The 19861-nt window shown below is 39.2% G+C and overlaps 1 protein-coding gene across 1 annotated transcript in view; it reads right to left on the minus strand.

The window, feature by feature from the left end:
- patj (PATJ crumbs cell polarity complex component) overlaps nucleotides 1–19861 on the minus strand; it is a 156729-nt gene that overhangs the window by 106210 nt on the left and 30658 nt on the right. The window contains exons 16-20 of the mRNA XM_051693194.1: nucleotides 19372–19548; nucleotides 18711–18779; nucleotides 18410–18601; nucleotides 1669–1878; nucleotides 1297–1404 (exon numbers count right to left, since the gene is read on the minus strand). Of these exons, the coding sequence (XP_051549154.1) occupies nucleotides 1297–1404; nucleotides 1669–1878; nucleotides 18410–18601; nucleotides 18711–18779; nucleotides 19372–19548 (756 nt within the window). The remainder of the gene's footprint in view (nucleotides 1–1296; nucleotides 1405–1668; nucleotides 1879–18409; nucleotides 18602–18710; nucleotides 18780–19371; nucleotides 19549–19861) is intronic.

Below are 19861 nucleotides of genomic sequence, written 5' to 3' on the forward strand. Positions count from 1 at the left end.
TGCCACTGCAATTTTATATGACTTTATAACCTTTCTTCATCCAATCATCTGCTAATAAAGATGTCTTATTTTGGAGGGGGCGTAGATGGTACAGACATCTCACCTCCCGTCTGTTTGCCACATATAAAGCAGCTTTCTTTTCCTGCAACAGGGTGCCGGGGCCTGTCCTCCTCTTGCACACACTTACTGATCATAAGAGCTGAACGCACACTTTTCCCCCTGCATCGTTCGCACAAGCCGACTCAGCGCCTTTCCTCGCTCACCACCCCCACCCTCACGGAGAGCAGTACCAATTTGCCATGAAAAATGTGCCGAGTCTAAAATCTTAATGGCGCGATTAGTCTCGTTTTAAGTAGATTTACAGCAGCACTTGACTCGGCCGCCTCAATTACATCTTTGCTCAAATTCAAGGATAATACACTACATCTCAAAGGCCCAAAAAGGGGCTCATGCATCACTTCCAAAAAGACCCCTCTCAGGAGGAACGCTCATTTGTTCCTCATTTTCTCTCTTTGTAGCTGCGTCCCAATTCGCATACTTATTCGGATACTATTCTATACCATTTTGTAGAAAGTAGTGCTGGTAGGAAAACAACAAAACGCAGAGTACTACAAGTACCGGGATGATGTACTTCTTCAACCAAAATAAGAGTGAAATATTATTGTGAAATGTTATAAACGCGGCCGTAGCTTACCCAACGTAGCAGAAGGGGCGGGGTTACCTGGCCATGACACTGTCCTGACAAAACAGTTGTAATAAATGGCGAATGTGGCAACTACCAAAACTTCTGTGAAGACAGCACCTTACACCTTGTGAGTTTAATGATTTACCATGCTGTGTGAATATGTATGTTATTTTAGATACTGTATATATGTTGAACTGAGGTTGGCTAACTACACATGCGTTCAAAACATCACTTTCTATGACTAAAAAACCATGAATGCTTCAGTGTAGTAAAAATAACGGTAGTGTTTTGAGGCGATGCTTCTCTTTGAAAATTCATCCATTAGATGGTCGAGTACATAATGTATAGAGTAAGTGCACAGTGAATAGTGTCTGTGTGTCTTTAAAAGTATTTTTTAATGCAGTCTGTGTTTATATATATATATATATATATATATATATATATATATATATATATTTTTTTTTTTTTTTTTTTTTTTTTTTTTTTTTGAAGAATGTGGTTATTAGAGAATCTAGCCCTATAAGGTTTGCATTTATCCATATTTGCTCTACAGTTATGTGGTGTGTATATAAAGATGTGTTGCCAAGTAAAGAAGTTTTAAACTTGAATACCTCCGTCATAGATAGGAGAGTGTGGCTGATGGCTTGCTTTGCAACTGATTGCTCATTCACACTCTCTACATTCAGAGAGGACCGCTGCAAACCACTGCTCTCCTCTGGCTAGATAGTACATAAGCACAAAACAGAGCAATTCCCAAAAGCAAAAAATTAAACTTCATCTAATCATAAATTAATATATTCAAATTGGCAAATATGACATTTATATAATCAACACTTAAACATGATTAGATTAGATTTAAGGCTTTAAATGATCCTGATCCATTCACTTATAGTAAATAATACTTTTCAACAAAATAAAAACCAATCCAAATAATCAAAATAGTGGTTTCTAATAAGGGGCCATTATTACATATTCAATCTTACCACCAGTGGTTTCCTAATTCCAAGGTAGACCTTCCCAGGTGGAGCAGTTTTGAGGACCTCAACTGCTTCTGCCAGAGAACATGTGTCCAGATGAGAGTCATTAACAAAAACCAGCTGGTCTCCAGGGAGCAGCCCACCGTGATTCTCCGCCACCCCACCAGGCACCAGGGAACGGATGACAATCACTGAGTGTGCAACATCCAAAGGGTCCTGCAGAGGGCAATACAGACCATTATAAACACAAACAGACCACAGACAAAACATCAGAAGAGAGGAGAGCAATGGTGACCAACCAATTCAATTAGTCACCTTAGATCTTTTTGAAACTTTTTGAAGTTTTAGTTGATTTGTTTAAATCATAACACAAACAGTGAATTCAAACAGCACCTGTGTAAATGGACAGGTGGGCAAATGAAAGTGAGACATATGCCCTAGTCAAAAACCTAGTGAGCTGCCTACACAGGCATGATAGGCACACTCCCAAAGTAGAGTCTGTTCCAAAAAGGTAGGCAACTTCATTATGCAGCCCTCAAATATAACTCACTGCAGCCAAATTCTAATTCAGCATCATATGTATCCTTCACAGAGAAGGACATTCATTTTGCAACAAGTTCAGTGAACAGACAATTCCAAGATGGCTGACAAAGCAAGAAACTGCTGATTATAAACAAACAATTTCATGCAATACCAAAAATTGTGGATTAAAACGGTTCAGTGTGATATTTTAGCCAATATTTGTGTGTGATGTGTATTTATTTGCTTATTGAAGTTTTGCATCGTTAACATAGCAACATGCTAATGTCAAACTCTATGGAAATTAACTGCGGCCATGTCCACACTAATACACTTGTTTAAAAATGCATTGATTTCACTATATTTACACTTCTCGCCCACACAAGAACTGAGTTTTTCTATACTGAAAAGGAGTGCTACAAAAGTGCTCTCAATCAGAAAATGATGTTTGGAAACTGAAAATGGAGTTTCAGATGAAAACCGATTGGTGTGGCCGTGGCCTGCGAGTCAAGTCTCCCATGCAAAGAGCTATTAGGGAAAGTGCAGGGAGTAGATCCCGTTTGGAGATGAGCAGGTACAGTTGACTTGCATGGAGGACATGGAGATCCATATTGTTCATTAGTTTTTTTTTTTTTTTTGTTTCATCAGGCAAAGTTGTGTAGTTTTGTGTATCAGTATACAAACAAAATGTTCATAATTGTTTGAATAAATAAAACAGGCTACTAATACTGAGAAAAAGAACTAATAAAATTTTTTTTTTAAAAAATCAGAATATTTATGCATGACTCTTAATAATAAAAACAATAGTAATAATAATAAATAGCAGCAGCACAAAAACATTTGTCATTACATCGACGGCCGTGGCCCTTGACTTTTTATTGTTGACAGAATTTGGCCCTTAGTGAAAACTAATTGGGGAACACTGCTATATAGTGTGTTCCAAATTAGTCACTTATAAGGTTCCATGATGTTTAGAATGCTACTTTAGGCCACATCCACACTAGTGTGTTTTCGTTTTCAGTTTCCTAACATCATCGTTTTCTGAAGTATGCGGTAATGTATCATCCTCCTTTTTTGGGGTGTGGATGAGAGGCGAAACTAATGCGTTTTTAAACGAAGAGATATTAGTGTGGACGTAACCTTAGAAGGCAGCTACCTGTCAAGGCAGTGGGCAGCTCACTAGGTTTTGGAACGGAGCTTTGGTTCAAAAGAGCTCAACAAATTTGCTCGAAGGTTAAAGGAGGCCGACATCCCACACGAACAGCCGAAGTTGTTACTACTTCACTAGGGAGCTCTGCTGTAAAACTGCAATTCAACTCCGATTTGAAGTCTCCAACAATATATTTCTTGACCCATATGGGCTGCTTTTATATGGCAAATGACAACATAAAAGTGATTAACATGTAGTTATTAAAGACTGAAAACTGAAGCGGAAGCACTGTCATTAGTAAGCTCATCTATCTGGCCATGAACATTTATAATCATCCGTGCCAAAAGAGCAGAAGAACGGGCAATGCTTGCGTTTGCGTTTTTGAGACATTTGACTTTCTTTTTTAGTCTTCTAGTCTTAGGAAAAGTAGCTGAAGATGATCATGAGCAATTAAGTTCTGGTGTCTGGGACGTTTCAGGATAAGGCCGCAGTGAAGTTACAGTTTACTGGAACTTGGGTGAAGTTTGAAAGTTCAGATCACAAAGCTGTATAGCCAGACCACTCAGAACAGATAGCGAAAGTCGTAGAAAGTCAAACAGATAACACATCAGATAAATAAGTATCCAGAACCAAGTATCCAGCAGAAGAGAGAAAAAAACAGGGCTGCAGTGTGAAAAAACAGTAACAACAAAATGTTATTAGTGCTGCTTGCTAAGGCAACCATCACTATTACTATTACTCGTATTTGCAGTAAGGTTGCTTTTGAAACCCCTAAACCGAAGTATTAAACTTCAGTGCGTAACTCATCAACATGACGCCTTAAATTGTAAGGCTTTTTGAGGAGAGGTGAACCTTTTCCATGCAATCAGACTTGATTTTTTTGCCTGTTGGACGATAAAACGGGCAAAAAAAATCCCATAGACATGGGGGTGGGTTCTTTAAGGGCCATTAAAAATCCTCTAGCTACAACTCAGAAAACTCTAGCAACTGCACAGCAAAGCCCTGGAAACTGCTCACAATTCTGTAGCATTGGGGTGGCAAGTTTTGCACAGACAAGCACCATTACCATTTTCTTCTGAAAATGTAAAAATAATTTTTGCATTTAGTTTAAGGATGTGGCGGCGGGGGCGTGGTCGAGCGTTCGTCCTGAGAGCGAGAAAGTGGTAAGGGTGCACACGCCTGAGTGCTATAAGGTCTAACACCTGTTTCTGATTGCAATAAGCACTGGGGAGAGCGATAAAAAGGGACCATGCCAGAGATGAGGGAGAGAGAGCTACCCATCTGAAAAAGACTAGTTTGAGTTGAGCTAAAGAGTGTACTGCTGAAAAGCCCTTTGAGTTGTTTATTAAGTTATACCTTTGAGTTGAAGCCCAAGTTTCCTGTGTCCTCCTTTCCCTCCCTTTCTTGAATGTTACAAAGGAGTTGCAGCTTTTGTCCACACATTGCTTTCTTTAAAATGAAACTTCAGGCTTTTTAGGAGGCACACAGAGGAAGCCCTGAGTGAAATAGACCAGGGACCATGAATCTTCACCCAACCACACCATGAAAGTGGGTCAGCATATCCAGAAATTACTGCCCCCGATTACCCAGTGAGCCACTGCTGCCCCGTAAGCAGATGAGAAAAGCAATTTTAGAGAGGAACTGAGGCCTAGGAGAAGAAAAAAAAAAAAAAAAAAACAAACAGACAGGAAAAAGTTGGAGAGAGGATTTGAAGTTCCACTCCAGCTGGTGCTTTAGGAGGACACAGGCTGCATTGTCCAGCTGCCGGGTTCCAGCCAAGCGTGTTTTGCTTTCCAAACTCTTCTCTCAACCCACATGGCCAGTGATGTCAGCAGAGCAGCTTTTATAAGAAAAAAGGCAAGGATAGCAGGCCAGCACAGAGGGCTCCTAAGATGACAATACGTCACCTGGTACAGAATACAGTGAGCGATGCAAATAAAGTGAGCAAGATGGTTCCATTTCTTATTCATGTTTCCATCCGAGTGCAGATATGATTTAGATGGCATATAATACATGGCTCATTGGGGGTGCAGCCATCTTCCATGTTACAGGTGTGAGGAATGATTAAGAACCCAAAAAAAATGACAATCCCAGAAGCTCCTGGCTGCTGCTTCACATTACCGATAATAGTTTCCACTAAACATTAACAAACATCTACTACAAGATTCAGCATCTAAAAATAGCTAAAAACAAAACTACACCCTATTACAGCTTGAAATTGGACTAAAACCATATAAGTCATTGCAAATAGCACGTAAAACCTGATGTTAAGATGTTTAGCTGTTGTCTACATAACCCTACATAACATACTCAAAGCCTCCCGTATTACATCATGTTATTTCAAAAAGCATTTCAAGTTGTTACTCACCAAATATTTTTGCATCTGCGTATATTCGCATTCGCAAATATTTACATTTGGAACATGAAAACAAGTTACCCCATGTTTGATGTCAATGTTACATCTAACTTTTTTCATTAATTTTGATCTTTGTGAAGTACTTGTTCGTACATGCCACATACTGTAACTGGCACCCACTGTTTTCCACTAGATGCAGTTATAGGGAGAAATTCACCCAAATACAGCCTATTAAAATGATACTAAACCAATTAAGGTCAACTCAAATAGTGCTCCAACCCCGTTGTCATGTTTTTCTTGTGGTCTGCATAACACTAACCCTACAGTATTCGTTACTTCTAACTGGCTAATAAATGGGCACGAGTGTTGGTGGCTGGACTGGATCTCCCACATTTATTGTTGGGTTTAGCTAAGGAAATGCACAGCGGTTGTCCACAGTCTAAGCGGTGAGTGTTCTCTTGGCTGGCACTGCTGGTTGGAGGAGTTGAAATTCTTCAGTGTGGTGTCAGGTGGACAGTAAATCTGCCGTTTTGCAGGAATAATCAGCAGGCCAAGTCATCTGCTTCATTCCTGCGCTCTGCCTCACTTTAAATCTTGCTGAACAGAATACCAGGAACTCCAAGATGTCAGTCTCTAGCTTGTTTTTTTTTTTCTCTTTTAATCCTTTTTTGTTGTTCTCTCCACAGTTACCTCTAGAGGACAGAAGGCACACTGACTGAAGATAGAGTTGGGAATACGAGTTGGGAATTCAACCACAAATGTCCAAGAATAAAGGTGAAGACGAGATGCATCAAACAATGAAGACCAGGCAATGGCAGTAAATCCCAAACTTCTACATGCACCCCATGTCTAACACCTTGGATCTGCTACAAATCTGGATCCTAATATGGGAAGACAACACTGCAGGAACTAACAGGGCATTTTCATGGCTCAAAAGCATGATGCATGTCCCTCTTTAATGTGGTACAATTCAGGATGGTGTTCTTTAGTAAATTTGGTACGTTCTTTTCCTGTGACGGCAATAAAATAGCCAATGGTCAGTTGCTGAAGCTTCGGGCCATGGAATAAACAACCAACCATAAATAAATAAATAACACACTGAGATGATTTATGACTCTCCTTTAAAACATTCACTGGATGAGACTAAATGCTGTATTGAGGTGCAGGTTAGGTCGAACCACAAAAACTTGCATTCTCTAAGATTCCTTCTCCTTGGCAAGAAGCAAAGGCCATTAATTATTTTAGCCATACATTAACCATGGAGGTAATAACTTTGTTTCACACACAGAGAATTTACATTCCTGCAAAGTAAACATTTTGGCTCCTTTTACTGTACATTGGTTTTCACATAAATGCATTTGCTGCTTTAATGCAAAACAGCATTTGCAGATGAAAGAACCTTTGAGGAACATGGTGCAGCCCAAATTCTTCATGTTAAGTGTAATAATTGCATTGTACTAGTTTATTTTTCTTGTGAATGGAGACATTTTTCTTTGAGAGGTTGTTGTAGGGCTGACAGCCTACCCAAACAGAGGGTTATGTTAAGCTCCACTTAAAGTAATAAACTCTGTCCCCTATGGGCAGCTTGCTTACACCCAAAATCCACTGTGGGAGAACTGCTTAATCATACTTGAATTCAGCCTGGCACCGCACTATGACTTCATGCATACACTTCAATTGTTAGTGAAGAAATCACTATAATGACTTTTAAATGGCAGTGAGATTACAATCCCATTTAAAACTAAACTGTCACAAGCTGATCCTTTAAGATCAGGTGAACCTTCATTACATGAACATTAATCTTCATTACAAGATGGCTAATCCTACCAAGGGGGTCTTTCCCATTAATTTACATGTTGCCATGTCAGATGTCGAACTTTGAGATCCTCTATTTGTCAGAGTAAAAACTTGAGCCCTGACTCCAAATGATTGCACTGTAGCTGTTTTGTGAAACTCCCGCAGTTAGAGGTGTCATTTAGGGAAGGAAACTCCTCGGTTTCAAGTTGACTGTACTCAGCAAGTACTCATCTATCTAGTTGTGGTTACAAGGCCTCTTTGTGTTGGCAGGGACTTTGGGGTAACAATAGTCTTGCGTAGCCAAATTTTGACTTGTGGAATGAAGCCTGGTCCTCATTGCAGTTTCTTCTGGCCAAAAACGACCCACTTAGACAGGAAGAGACCATTGTTTAAAGTAACGAACTACAGTTTGTTTTTCTTTTATGTGCCGTTTAGTTGAAAAAATTCATTCAAATAATAGTGCAGTCGTCTCTGTGAACTGTTGTACCTAAAACACTGGAAGAATAGGGAAAAATGTGGACTTTGTAATGAGAAAATCTTTCCATCCTGAAGTAATAAGTACGGATTATTGCACAGACATAACTCAGAAAACAAGGCTGAATATAAAGGTCTACTTGTGAATATCTAGTTTACTTGCTATTGTGCATTGATTAAAACTCTGATGGGTGAATTGCCTAAATAGTTGTGCCGCTTTTGTGCATGGCATTTCAGTGCAAAAAGCAGCGTATTATTCACTAACCATCCACAATCTAGTTTAAGCAGGCACAATCAGTGCTAAAATAGTACTGCATCTTGAGCATGACTCCCTTCTATGTAAATTAGGCTCATTATAGATTGTGCCTGGCGCAATACACATTACCCTATTACCGCTCGAAAATCAGGTGGTAAATTGAATTTTATTAAGAGATGCTTCTGTACATTTTCTATCAATCACGACAGCAGTAATTAATCAAAAAAACGATCAAATGATGGAGAAGAGCATTATGACCTGGCATATATCCAAATGCACAGTGTAGTCAATCGCACTTTCGGCAGGCTAAAGAGAAGATTCCGGTGTCTGGATCACAGTAGTGGAGTGGTGCCTTACTCCTAGAAGTTGCTTTCAGCCAGCCAATCATATTAGAACTGCCGATTTTAGTCAGTGCTTGAGGCCAAGACAAGGGCAGCACTGGTAGTTGAGAGGGAGAAGAAGGGTGATAGAAAGTGTTGGGGGGGGGGCGGGATAGAGCCCAGCTTGAAGGTTCTAGAGAGATGCGAGCATGTCTGCAGGTCCTGAGGTTGCCTACTCTGCCTTATCAGCTCAGGCCTCTTACTGGAGACGCAACTGCAAAATCAATTTTCCCCTTGAAGACTGGAGAGGCCCTGGCTTGTCTGCCGCAGGAAACAGAAAAGAGAGAGTCAAAAAGGGGAGGTTGAGTAATTCTTCCTACATCAGAAGACCGTAAACGACCGTTCCCTTACTGTATTGTGGGAGTTGCTTGCTATCTTTTAGGCAATTCTTTACACCTCATACATTTATGGACATTTTAACACTTCTTTTGTATCTCGGAAAGTGCGTACACACCCCTCCCCTTCTGAATCAATTCCCACCCATTAAGCATCAGGCCCTCAGGTTTGAAAAGCATTAAGTTTGGTGTAGATAAGCAAACAGACGGGACTAGGTGAAGGGGGCTCAGCTGGTGCAGAACAGAAAGACAGCGAGTTCGACCGAGTAGATGCTGCACAGGTCAATATGGCTTTCAATACACCCCAGGGTGCACCAACCACTCCTCCACCAGATCTGCAAAGTAAGCTTTAGTTCTTCACCTTCTTCATGACAATGATCTATGAGCCAAGTTGCAGGACTGCAAAATTCTTCTCCTCTTACTCTGGTAGGGATGAGATCATCTTGAATTCAGGGCATCTACAGTATGCAGTATTGATGCAGAGCATATAATTTGTACTAGCACAGAGCTATTATAAATTTCTCATAAAACCAATAAAAAGAGAAGCTCTATGAAAACAAAGGACTTTGAGTCAGCAAAACATAATATTTTTAGCATTGCAGTAAAGTCTATGGACTCTGTCCCGAATTCACTGGTCCCTCCTCCATCTTCATTTCTTCATTTATCACAGAGATGAAGAAGAAAGGCATAATTTAAGGGATCACTGCTCAGGTTACCGCCATTAAGCAGCAATGTAATTCTGTCCATGTCGCCATGGCCCCCATCACTCACGCTAGCTTCTGACAAGGCAAGAAGCATGTCATACCATTAAAATGTAATCTTCATTCAGTTTCACCCGTTTTGAAGTTGTGCCACTACATGGTGGTAATTTCTTACAGTCCTGATGAAGTTGCAAAAGCATGGGATTCGAATTGCATGCTTTGCTTCAGCCAATACTGTTCCCTGGATGAAATCAATTGGAATTCATGGCTGGATAATATGAAACACAGGGTGTCCCATAGGAACGCTGGAGTGCAGGTCTGCATTCTAAGTGGCCTCATTACTCGATTACTTCTGATTCGGGATCAACGTGAAGTTATGTACTAACCCTGATTAGAGGGCTAATGAAGGAAGGAGGAAAGCAGCTTTTCATACTAAGTGAGCAGAGCAAAGGGTTTGATGGTTGGCATGAAGCCAGATAAACAGTGTCGGCCTTTGTCCGAGAGTTTTCGCTGACTTCTTTAACTTGTGACATCTACGCACATTTCCTGTGATCAGACTTCAGGGAAGTAAAGGGGGATTCATTTAGCCAGTTCTCCTTTTTTCTTCTCTTCTTAAAAGGAAAACTAATGTATTTATGAATGGTGTACTTTAAAGCCTGACTTTTTAAAGCAAGCATGGCACAATGGTCCCCTTGAACACTTTAAAGCTGCACTACTTTTAATTAGTGACATGTGGTTGAAACTTAAAATTGAAAGCAATTTGCGGAAGAACACTTTATGTCAGTCGTGTTTCTGCACTACTCTTCTGGCGGATGAATCTCATGATTTGAGCTTACTTCTAGACATCGCATGTGTAAGATAAATGTAAGATAATGACTGGGAGATACTCAGAGCTGGTGTCATAATGTGCTATTTTCATGTTGATATTATGTTACATGATTAAACATTTAAAACGTAAATATTACTTGCTTTGATGTAGATAAGACACTCTTATTTACACTGGCGGCCAAAAGTTTGGAATAATGTACAGAGACATTACTGTTGTAAAAAAACAGCACCATCACTATTTGAAAAAAAAAGTCATTTTTGATCAAATCTAGACAGGCCCCATTTCCAGCAGCCATCACTCCAACACCTTGAGTAATCGTGCTAAATTGCTAATTTCAACAGCTTTTAACAGCTTCATTGAATTCTACCCGCTCAACACCAGTTTCATGTACAACAGTAAAGAGAAGACTCAGGGGTGCAGGCCTTATGGGAAGAATTGCAAAGAAAAAGCCACTTTTGAAACAGAAAAACAAAAAGAAAAGGTTAGAGTGGGCAAAGAAACAGATATTGGACAACAGATAATTGGAAAAGAGTGTTATGGATCTTAACCCCATTGAGCTTTTGTGGGATCAGCTAGACTGCAAGGTGCGTGAGAAGTACCCAACAAGACAGCCACATCTATGGCAAGTGCTACAGGAAGCGTGGGGTGAAATGTCACCTGAGTATCTGGACAAACTGACAGCTGGAATGCCAAGGATCTGTAAAGCTGTCATTGCTGCACGTGGAGGATTTTTTGATGAGAACTCTTTGAAGTAGTTTAAGAAGTTCTGAAATTTTTTTTCAATAATTTCTCAAGTTATTCATGTCCTGACTATACATTGTGATCAGTTGAATGCCACTTTGGTGAATAAAAAGTACCAATTTCTTTCCATAAGAACTAAATCTGGACATTATTTAAAAAAGTTGGCCGCCATTGTACATATTTTTAATGTATGAATTTTACACTTATAGCACTTTTATAACACTACACTCAAAGCGCTTTTACATAGAAAACAGGGGAATCACCTCAATCACTACCAGTTTATTTTAATATGATTATTCAAGTGTTTTATCTACTATTAATGTTTTTATTGTACTACACATCAATTTAAGAGGTGAAACACGTGATATGGCTGATACGAGTTCAATGGAAGACTTCATTATTATTATTATATTGTACAGCCTCAGTTGATAATGCAAGTGAACCATAATACTATAATAGTATGTCTATGCAATGCACACAATAACACCGTAACCTGAAAACATAAAACGAGGATTCAATAATGTTAGGGATAAAATATACTTTATAAAACATTAAAATAACATGCTTATATGCAATATAACAATTACAAGACGTCAATTTCAGAAGTCATAAATATTAGTAAACATGTCACAGTAACTTCCCGATCATGATCGGTCAACACGAGCAATGTCTGATTCATAAAACCATGACAACCAATATAAGCTTCAACAACCCTATCATTAAACATTATAGCAGGTAAACAACTTCGCCAAATGAATAACAGATAAACATCCATCCAGATTACTGTGATGCTGTCCTGAACCGTGTGAGTGTGGCTGACTGAGCCGAACGTAGTTTCTCCTTCCATGCGTTTACAGACATGTAATGACGCAAAGATAAACTACATAAGCCAGCGATTTCATGCCAAATCTGACCTGACAGCTCAAAACACTAATAATTTTTTATAGGTATACCGTAGTGAATCGGGGTAAGGTAAGGACATTGTTTTGAACACTTTGTTTATGTACTCAATCAATAATGGCAATCTGTTCATTTTTAACCAAAAAAATCTTACGTCGTGCAGCTAAAAGCCCTGGCATTAGTTCATTTGTCTTGAACATTCTGATTAGGGTTTGTGCTAAACCATTAAACCAAATTCTCAAACTTATGCAATTAATTCAGCTTGAACCGCTTGAAGTACAGACTCTATTTAAACATTGTTTTGTCGATAATTGAAGCCTAAGATGCGCCAACTATTTTTGTTTCTTATAAATGTTATATTTTTCAAATTCCCAATTGACTTACATACATACTGATGTTGTCTTACTATTTGCAACTGGACTTCTTTCTTACATCTAATGGAATACTGAATTGTCTTGTCTTCCTTGCAGATATGTAACCATTTATAGCTGCCTTTACACTGCTCAGTGACTATGCGTTGATTCTTGTGTGCAGTTGACAGAAAACCAGACACTTACTGAAACACTTTAATTCCGGCTCTAGAGCCCCCGCAGCAGGGCGATTGGGTGACATCTCGGCGGAATACCCGCTCAGCAAAGCGACACCACTCTCCCATTCCTGTTAGGGTTTAAAATCGATTCTCCCCACTCAGTGATGCACCCACTGAGAATCATGTTTAAAGAGCCTTGGTCATAGGTGATTCTATTTTAAGGAAGGTGGAAATAGAGACTCCAGCCACCATCGTTAAATGCATCAGATCAAAGTTACAAGTGCTGGCTAATGCTAAACATAGATTTTCTAAAATTGTTATTCATGTCGGGACTAATGATATCTGGCTTCTCCAGTTGGAGACCACTAGAGATAATTTTAAAGAGGTGTGTGAACTTGCAAAAACGATTTCAGACACTGTAATATGCTCTGGCCCCCTCCCTGCTCATCGTGGTGACGAGGTTTATAGTAGATTAGTGTCACTGAATGGCTGGATGTCTGAGTGGTATCTGGAGAACAGCACAGGATTTATAGACAATTGGAAGAGTTTTTGGGGTAGACCTGAACTGCTAAAGAGAGACGGACTCCATCCCTCCAGTGAAGGTGCCGTTCTCCTCTCTAGTAATTTGGCTCATAGTCTTAACAATGATAGTATCTGACTAACTGGGGCCCAGGTCAGGAAGCAGACAAACTGGCTAAACCGAACGTCTGCTAGCTGCCTTGAGACGTCACACAGGTCACATAAACAACAAAACATAGAGTGTATCACCTAGATATCATATAGAGACTATGTCTGTTCCCCAACTACCAAACACAAACCCCTCACTAAATCATTTAGAAAAATTTGATTAAAGTCAAACATGAAAAAAACAACAATTTAAAATAAACATTATATAAAGATAGGGCTACTAAACCTTAGATCTCTTTCAACCAAAGCACTAATTGTAAATTAAATTATTACAGATCATAGTTTGGATGTGCTCTGTTTGATTGAAACCTGGCTTGAACCGGATGAATATATACACGTTTAAATGAATCTACTCCCCCAGGTTATTGTTATAAAAATGAGCCTCATCTGAAGGGTGGAGGAGGAGATGTTGCTACAATTTACAGTGACGTTTTTGGTGTTACTCAGAGGACAGGATATAAGGTTAAGTCTTTTGAACTGATAATGCTTAATGTAACACCGTCAGATATAAATAAAAAAATCTCTGTCATATTCTGCCCTTGCTACAGTATGTAGAACACCTGGGCCTTATTCTGATTTCCTTGGTGAATTTGCAAATTTTCTATCAGATCTAGTAGTTACTGTAGATAGAGCTTTAATTGTTGGTGACTTCAACATTCACACAGACAATGAAAATGACACATTGGGATTAGCATTTATTGATATTCTCAACTCTCTTGGAGTCAGACAAAATGTGACAGGACCAACTCATCACCATAATCATACGCTAGATTTAATTCTGTCATATGGAGTTGATGTTGATACTATAGAAATTCTACTGCAGAGCGACGACATCTTAGATCATTACCTCGTCTCTTGTGTGCTGCGATCAGCTTATGTTACTCAGTCTACACCACACTATCATTCAGGTAGAACAATTCTTTCGACCACTAAAGATAGCTTCACTAATAATCTTCCAGATCTATCTTATACACTCAGTAAGCCTCAAAGTCTAGAAGAACTTGAAATTACAGAAAATATAAATAGTCTTCTCTAGCACACTTGATAGTGTCGACCCCCTACGATTAAAGAAAATTAAAGTAAAAAAGCCCCGCACCATGAAACAACGATCACACAGAGCAGCTCGGAAAATGGAGCGCAAGTGAAAAAATACAAAATTACAGGTATTTCGCGGTGCATGGAATGATAGTGTCTGTAGCTACAGAGGTCAGCATATTTTAGCAAACTCAGAGAAAATAAACCACAACAATCCTAGGTGTTTATTCAGTACTGTGGCTAAATAGGTTAGGAATAAATCATCGACTGAACCAGATATTCTGTCGCAGCACAATAGTAATGACTTCATGAATTTCTTTACTGATAAAATTGAAATAATCAGAAATAAAATTGGAATTATGCAATCATCTGTCTCAGTACCTCAGAAAACAGTGTCTCATAATGTGCAACTTCAATCCTTTGCTGTCATAGGTCATGAAGAGCTAACAGAACTTATCGAAACATCAAAAGCCACAACATGCATGTTAGATCCAATACGAACTAAGCTCTTAAAAGAGGTATTCCCTGCAATGTCAGAACCTCTTCTTAATATTATTAACTCCTCGCTATATTTAGGACATTTCCCAAGAACTTTAAAATGGCAGTTATCAAACTACTTATTAAGAAACCACAACTTGATCCAGGAGAATTGGCTAATTATAGACCGATTTCAAATCTCCCGCTTATGTTGAAAATACTTAAAAAGGTTGTGTCTTCCCAGTTATGTTTATTTCTACAGAGAAATAGTATATATTAACAATTTCAGTCAGGATTTAGGCCACACCACAGTGCAGAGACTTCACTTATCAGAGTTACTAATGACTTGCTCTTATCATCTGATCGTGGCTGCATTTCTCTTCTAGCGCTTTTAGATCTTAGTGCTGCTTTCGACACGATAGATCACGATATTCTCTTGAATAGGCTAGAAAATTATGTTGGCATTTGTGGACTTGCATTAGCATGGTTTAGGTCCTATTTATCAGACCGCTACCACTTTGTCTTTGTCAAATCAAACAAAAGTTAAGTATGGAGTGCCACAGGGATCAGTTTTAGGGCCTCAGCTTTTCTCCTTATATATGCTTCCCCCGGGAGATATTATCAGGAATCATGGAATAAGTTTCCACTGTTATGCCAACGATACCCAACTTTATATTTCTTCGAAACCAAATGAAATTTCCCAATTCTCAAAATTAGAAGAGTGTATCAATGAAATCAAATATTGGATGGCCAGAAATTTCCTTCTACTTATTTCCGACAAAACAGAGGTACTAGTTATTGGACCAAAAACCTCTAAAAAATAAGCAGCTAAAATATAATTTGACTCTCGATGGATGTACTGTTACATCGTCTTCAACAGCGAAGAATTTAGGTGTTATATTTGATACCAATATGTCATTTGAAAATCACATTTCCAATGTTTGTAGAACAGCATTCTTCCACCTAAGAAATATTGCTAAGTTAAGACACATGCTCGCTGTTGCAGATGCCGAAAAACTAATAAATGCATTCATGACCTCAAGACAAGATTATTGTAATGCATTACTGGGAGGATGTCCAGCAAGTTCAATAAATAAACTTCAACTGGTTCAAAATGCAGCAGCCAGAGTGCTGACAAGATCTAAGAAATATGATCATATTAGCCCAATTTTATCGTCGTTACATTGGCTACCTGTTAAATTTCACATCAATTTTAAAATTCTGTTAACTACATACAAAGCTTTGAATGGTCTAGCTCCACAGTACGTAAGTGACCTACCACGCTATATTCCATCACATTCATTACAATCACAAAACTCTGGCCTGTTAATAGTTCCTAGAATATCAAAATCCACAAAAGGAGGTAGATCCTTTTCCTATTTGGCTCCTAAACTATGGAATAGTCTCCCTAACACTGTTCAGGATGCAGACACACTCACTGAGTTTAAGTCTAAACTAAAGACTCATCTATTTAGCCAGGCATACACCTAATTTATTCTTCACCACATCACTTCAGTCTGTTACAATGGACCTCAGATGATGAACTGATGCCAACTCCAACCATAAGACATGGGATACTTCATATGTCATTACCTGAACCTTGGACTTAGGATAGACCTCACCGAAATTACCGGCCAGTTGAACTGCGAAGCACCTCACTGATCTCGGCCTGCATCACCTTGGTCTAATGATGGACTACACTCTTAAAATGGAACACAGACTATCAATAAATTGCCAACAAAAGCCTTAATCAGCCAACTAACAAAGGACAATGCATCTATATGAACTTCTGCAGTTAATCCAGGATGAACTTCAAAGACATTAGTCATTAATCTTACAGTTCCTACAAAATATTTGTTTAAACAATGGCCCTTAACACTTACTTATACCACGGGTCTGTTGAATGCTTGATTCTGATTGGTTGACAGACATTCTAAGGTGTGCAATTATTTTTCAAGTAAACGCACGGCAATAAAGTAGTTCCAGGTCTTGACCGATTTACGGTTCCATATCACTTCGGCAAATTATTTCACCTATTACACACACACACCCACGCGCACACTGAGACTCCAGTCGCAACCGACAAATAGAGCCACACCTCCACGACTTGATCAAAAATAATTTATATTATCCGAAATAACTTGTAATGTTTCAATATATTTCGCCCTAATCAGCCTCACATAGCTGTAGTGGAAAGCACCGCACCCCCGTTTCACTCATACACACACACACACACACAGAGAGAGGCAGCGCATCCTCCGTTGCTGGTTCTAACATGACGTTTTCGAATTAGCAACGAAGGCTTGAGCTGTATCAGAGCAAGATACACTTGATCAATACAACAGTTTCTATATGATCTGAGATATCTGTGGTAAAAACCCTTGCACTCCCCCTCTCTCACACACACTCGTGGACACACATTATACGTGTAACGCACACACTTAAGGCCCAAACATACTTGTGAGAGAAAAACAGTGTCATCGTGTCAGCGCACTCCTGCATCTCAGTGGGGATGAAAAAAAGTTGTTAAGGTTTATAACGGGAATATGCAGATTTTGAAGCGATGTTACTTCTGATGAGATCTGCAAAAAAAGGTAATCCCAGAAGCAATCTCACTCATTTTCTGAGTTTCTCTCTTTCGATCCCTCAAACGCAAACTCTCTCACACACACACACACACGCACACACGCACTAACACACTAACACACTAACACACTAACACACTAACACACTAACACACTAACTTGTTACTCCAGTAAGTCCTCCAGTAAAGCAGCACAAGAATCCGTTGCTAGCTCTAATGTGACGTTTTCAAATTAGCAACGAAGGCTCCGACTGTATTAAAGCAAGATGCTGAATATGTGGCGGAAGAAAGTAGTTCCACTCACAGGAGCATTTTAGGGATGAAAACCAGAAAATGTCTTGAGATAAAACCCTGAACAATGTCTTAAGGTATGATAACCGTGGTATAAGTGGAATAATTGACTCCGGCCTGTAGAATTGTTTAAAAATAATGCATATCCGAGGTGCAACGGCATTATTTTTAAACAATTCAACGGTCCGTCGTCAATTATTCCTTACTTAGTTTAATAATTTTAAACCATGACTTGCACTGCACATAAATAAGTAATATTGGCATTACATTCATGCTGTTAGCCAGAGGGGAACTGGCCCCACAGTGAGCCTGGTTTCTCCCATGTTTATTTTTCTCCATTAACCAACATCTTATGGAGTTTTGTGTTCCTTGCCACAGTCACCTTCGGCTTGCTCACTGGGTTTCTACATACAATTATTATTTAATTACTTATTTTTATGCACACTTCATAATCGTATTTAATCAAACTACACAATGATGACTAAGTCTTTATAGATATTATAGATATTACAATTTCATATTCTGTTAATGCATGATTTTCTGTAAAGCTGCTTTGAAACGATGTGTGTTGTGAAAGGTGCTATACAAATAAAAATGACTTGACTTACAGAAAGTCATGGCAACAGCAAAGTGACATTCATTTATACAGAACAAAAGCCTTATACCTAAAAACGTACCTAAAAATTTAACACCATTAATTTCTCACCTGATAGTCTAGTATGCTGAAGCCAAGACCTCTTTCTCCTTTCTCCAGTTCCAGCACCTGAACTTCTGGAGACCAGAGAGCAAGCTCCCCTTCATCCTCTTCCTCATCTATCTCCTCCCTCTCAGGGCTGCTTGGCTCTAAAGGGTCTCTTTCATTGTCAGCCTCCTGCTGAATTGCAGATACCTGACGGGCCTGTATAGGAAAACACAACTCATTGTTAGGTACTAAAGTTCTTGAGAAGTTCTTCTCATGTCAAATCCTTATTGACAAAGCGCAATAGTAAAAGGGGATATAAACAAACCTTGAACTGTTCTCTCATGCTGTCTCGCAGACTTGTGTCATTAGCCAACATGGAGAGGTTATTCTCAATCTGAAAGAAAAAAAAATCATTAAAAATAATCACTCATTGTTATAAACCCACTTTGAAATAAATTCGGATTAAGGCTGTGGCGATAGATAAATCAGGTAATGATATGTTGCAACTCTTTCTCACAATATTGCAGTGATACTTTAGATACTTTTTAGATCCTTTTTCTTACGTGTACATTCATACATCCTACAATTCAATTAACAAAGCAGATCATCTACTAAAGCAAAAACTCTGAAAACGACATTTGTCAGAGACGCCGAACAAAAGCAAAGCGAACCACGTGATAGAGATTTGCGTTGATCCTGCCGATTCACTCTCTACCACGGTTTCTCTTCCATAAGCTGAAGTTTCAAACGTAAACAAAAATGAGATGTATTGAACTGTGACATGTATAGCAATAAAGCGTGTTGACGCTTTTATTGATATGATAGTAGAAATGGCGGGAACAGTGTAGGAAAATGTTACGAGTCGGATTCGAACTGCATCATTGTATGAGCACCATAACTTAACATGGCGCAGTATGTGTGCAAACCACTAGGCTAGTGCTCAGAACTTTTTTTTAATGGTGGCCTACATATACAGTTTGTGTTACCTGTTCCTGTAGGTTGGTTGAGGGGCTGGTTGAGCGCCACTCTTCAGATTCAGGGTGATAATCGCTGCCCTCCTCAGCGAGGCGTCGGCAGCAAACCAGAGTAAATGGAGGAGGAACCTCTCTGAGGAAAGCAACAGCTTCCCTTCTGGACTTCCCATACAACTGCACATCATTCACCTGCAAAAACAACACAACTCAAACAATGTTTCCTTTACCATTTGGCAGGAATTCTAAAAATATAGCCATGCCTGAACTATAACATTATTAATTTGACGCCTCACTCAAATAATATTAACATCCTATATGGGGTTCTTAGTAAGTCTCCATCCTGTCAGTGAGACTGGAGGTGACTATATTACATCTCAGTGGCATCCTTTGGTTCTCTTTGATTGCCATTTAATTGAACAGGCAAGCCTGGGACTGCTATGGTGAGCAGGGGCAACACTTTGCCATCTGCCCAAACCAGGAGGTGGCCATGGCCTCTACACAC

This window comes from Myxocyprinus asiaticus, chromosome 49, assembly GCF_019703515.2.
Source record: "Myxocyprinus asiaticus isolate MX2 ecotype Aquarium Trade chromosome 49, UBuf_Myxa_2, whole genome shotgun sequence".
Lineage (NCBI taxonomy): Eukaryota > Metazoa > Chordata > Actinopteri > Cypriniformes > Catostomidae > Myxocyprinus > Myxocyprinus asiaticus.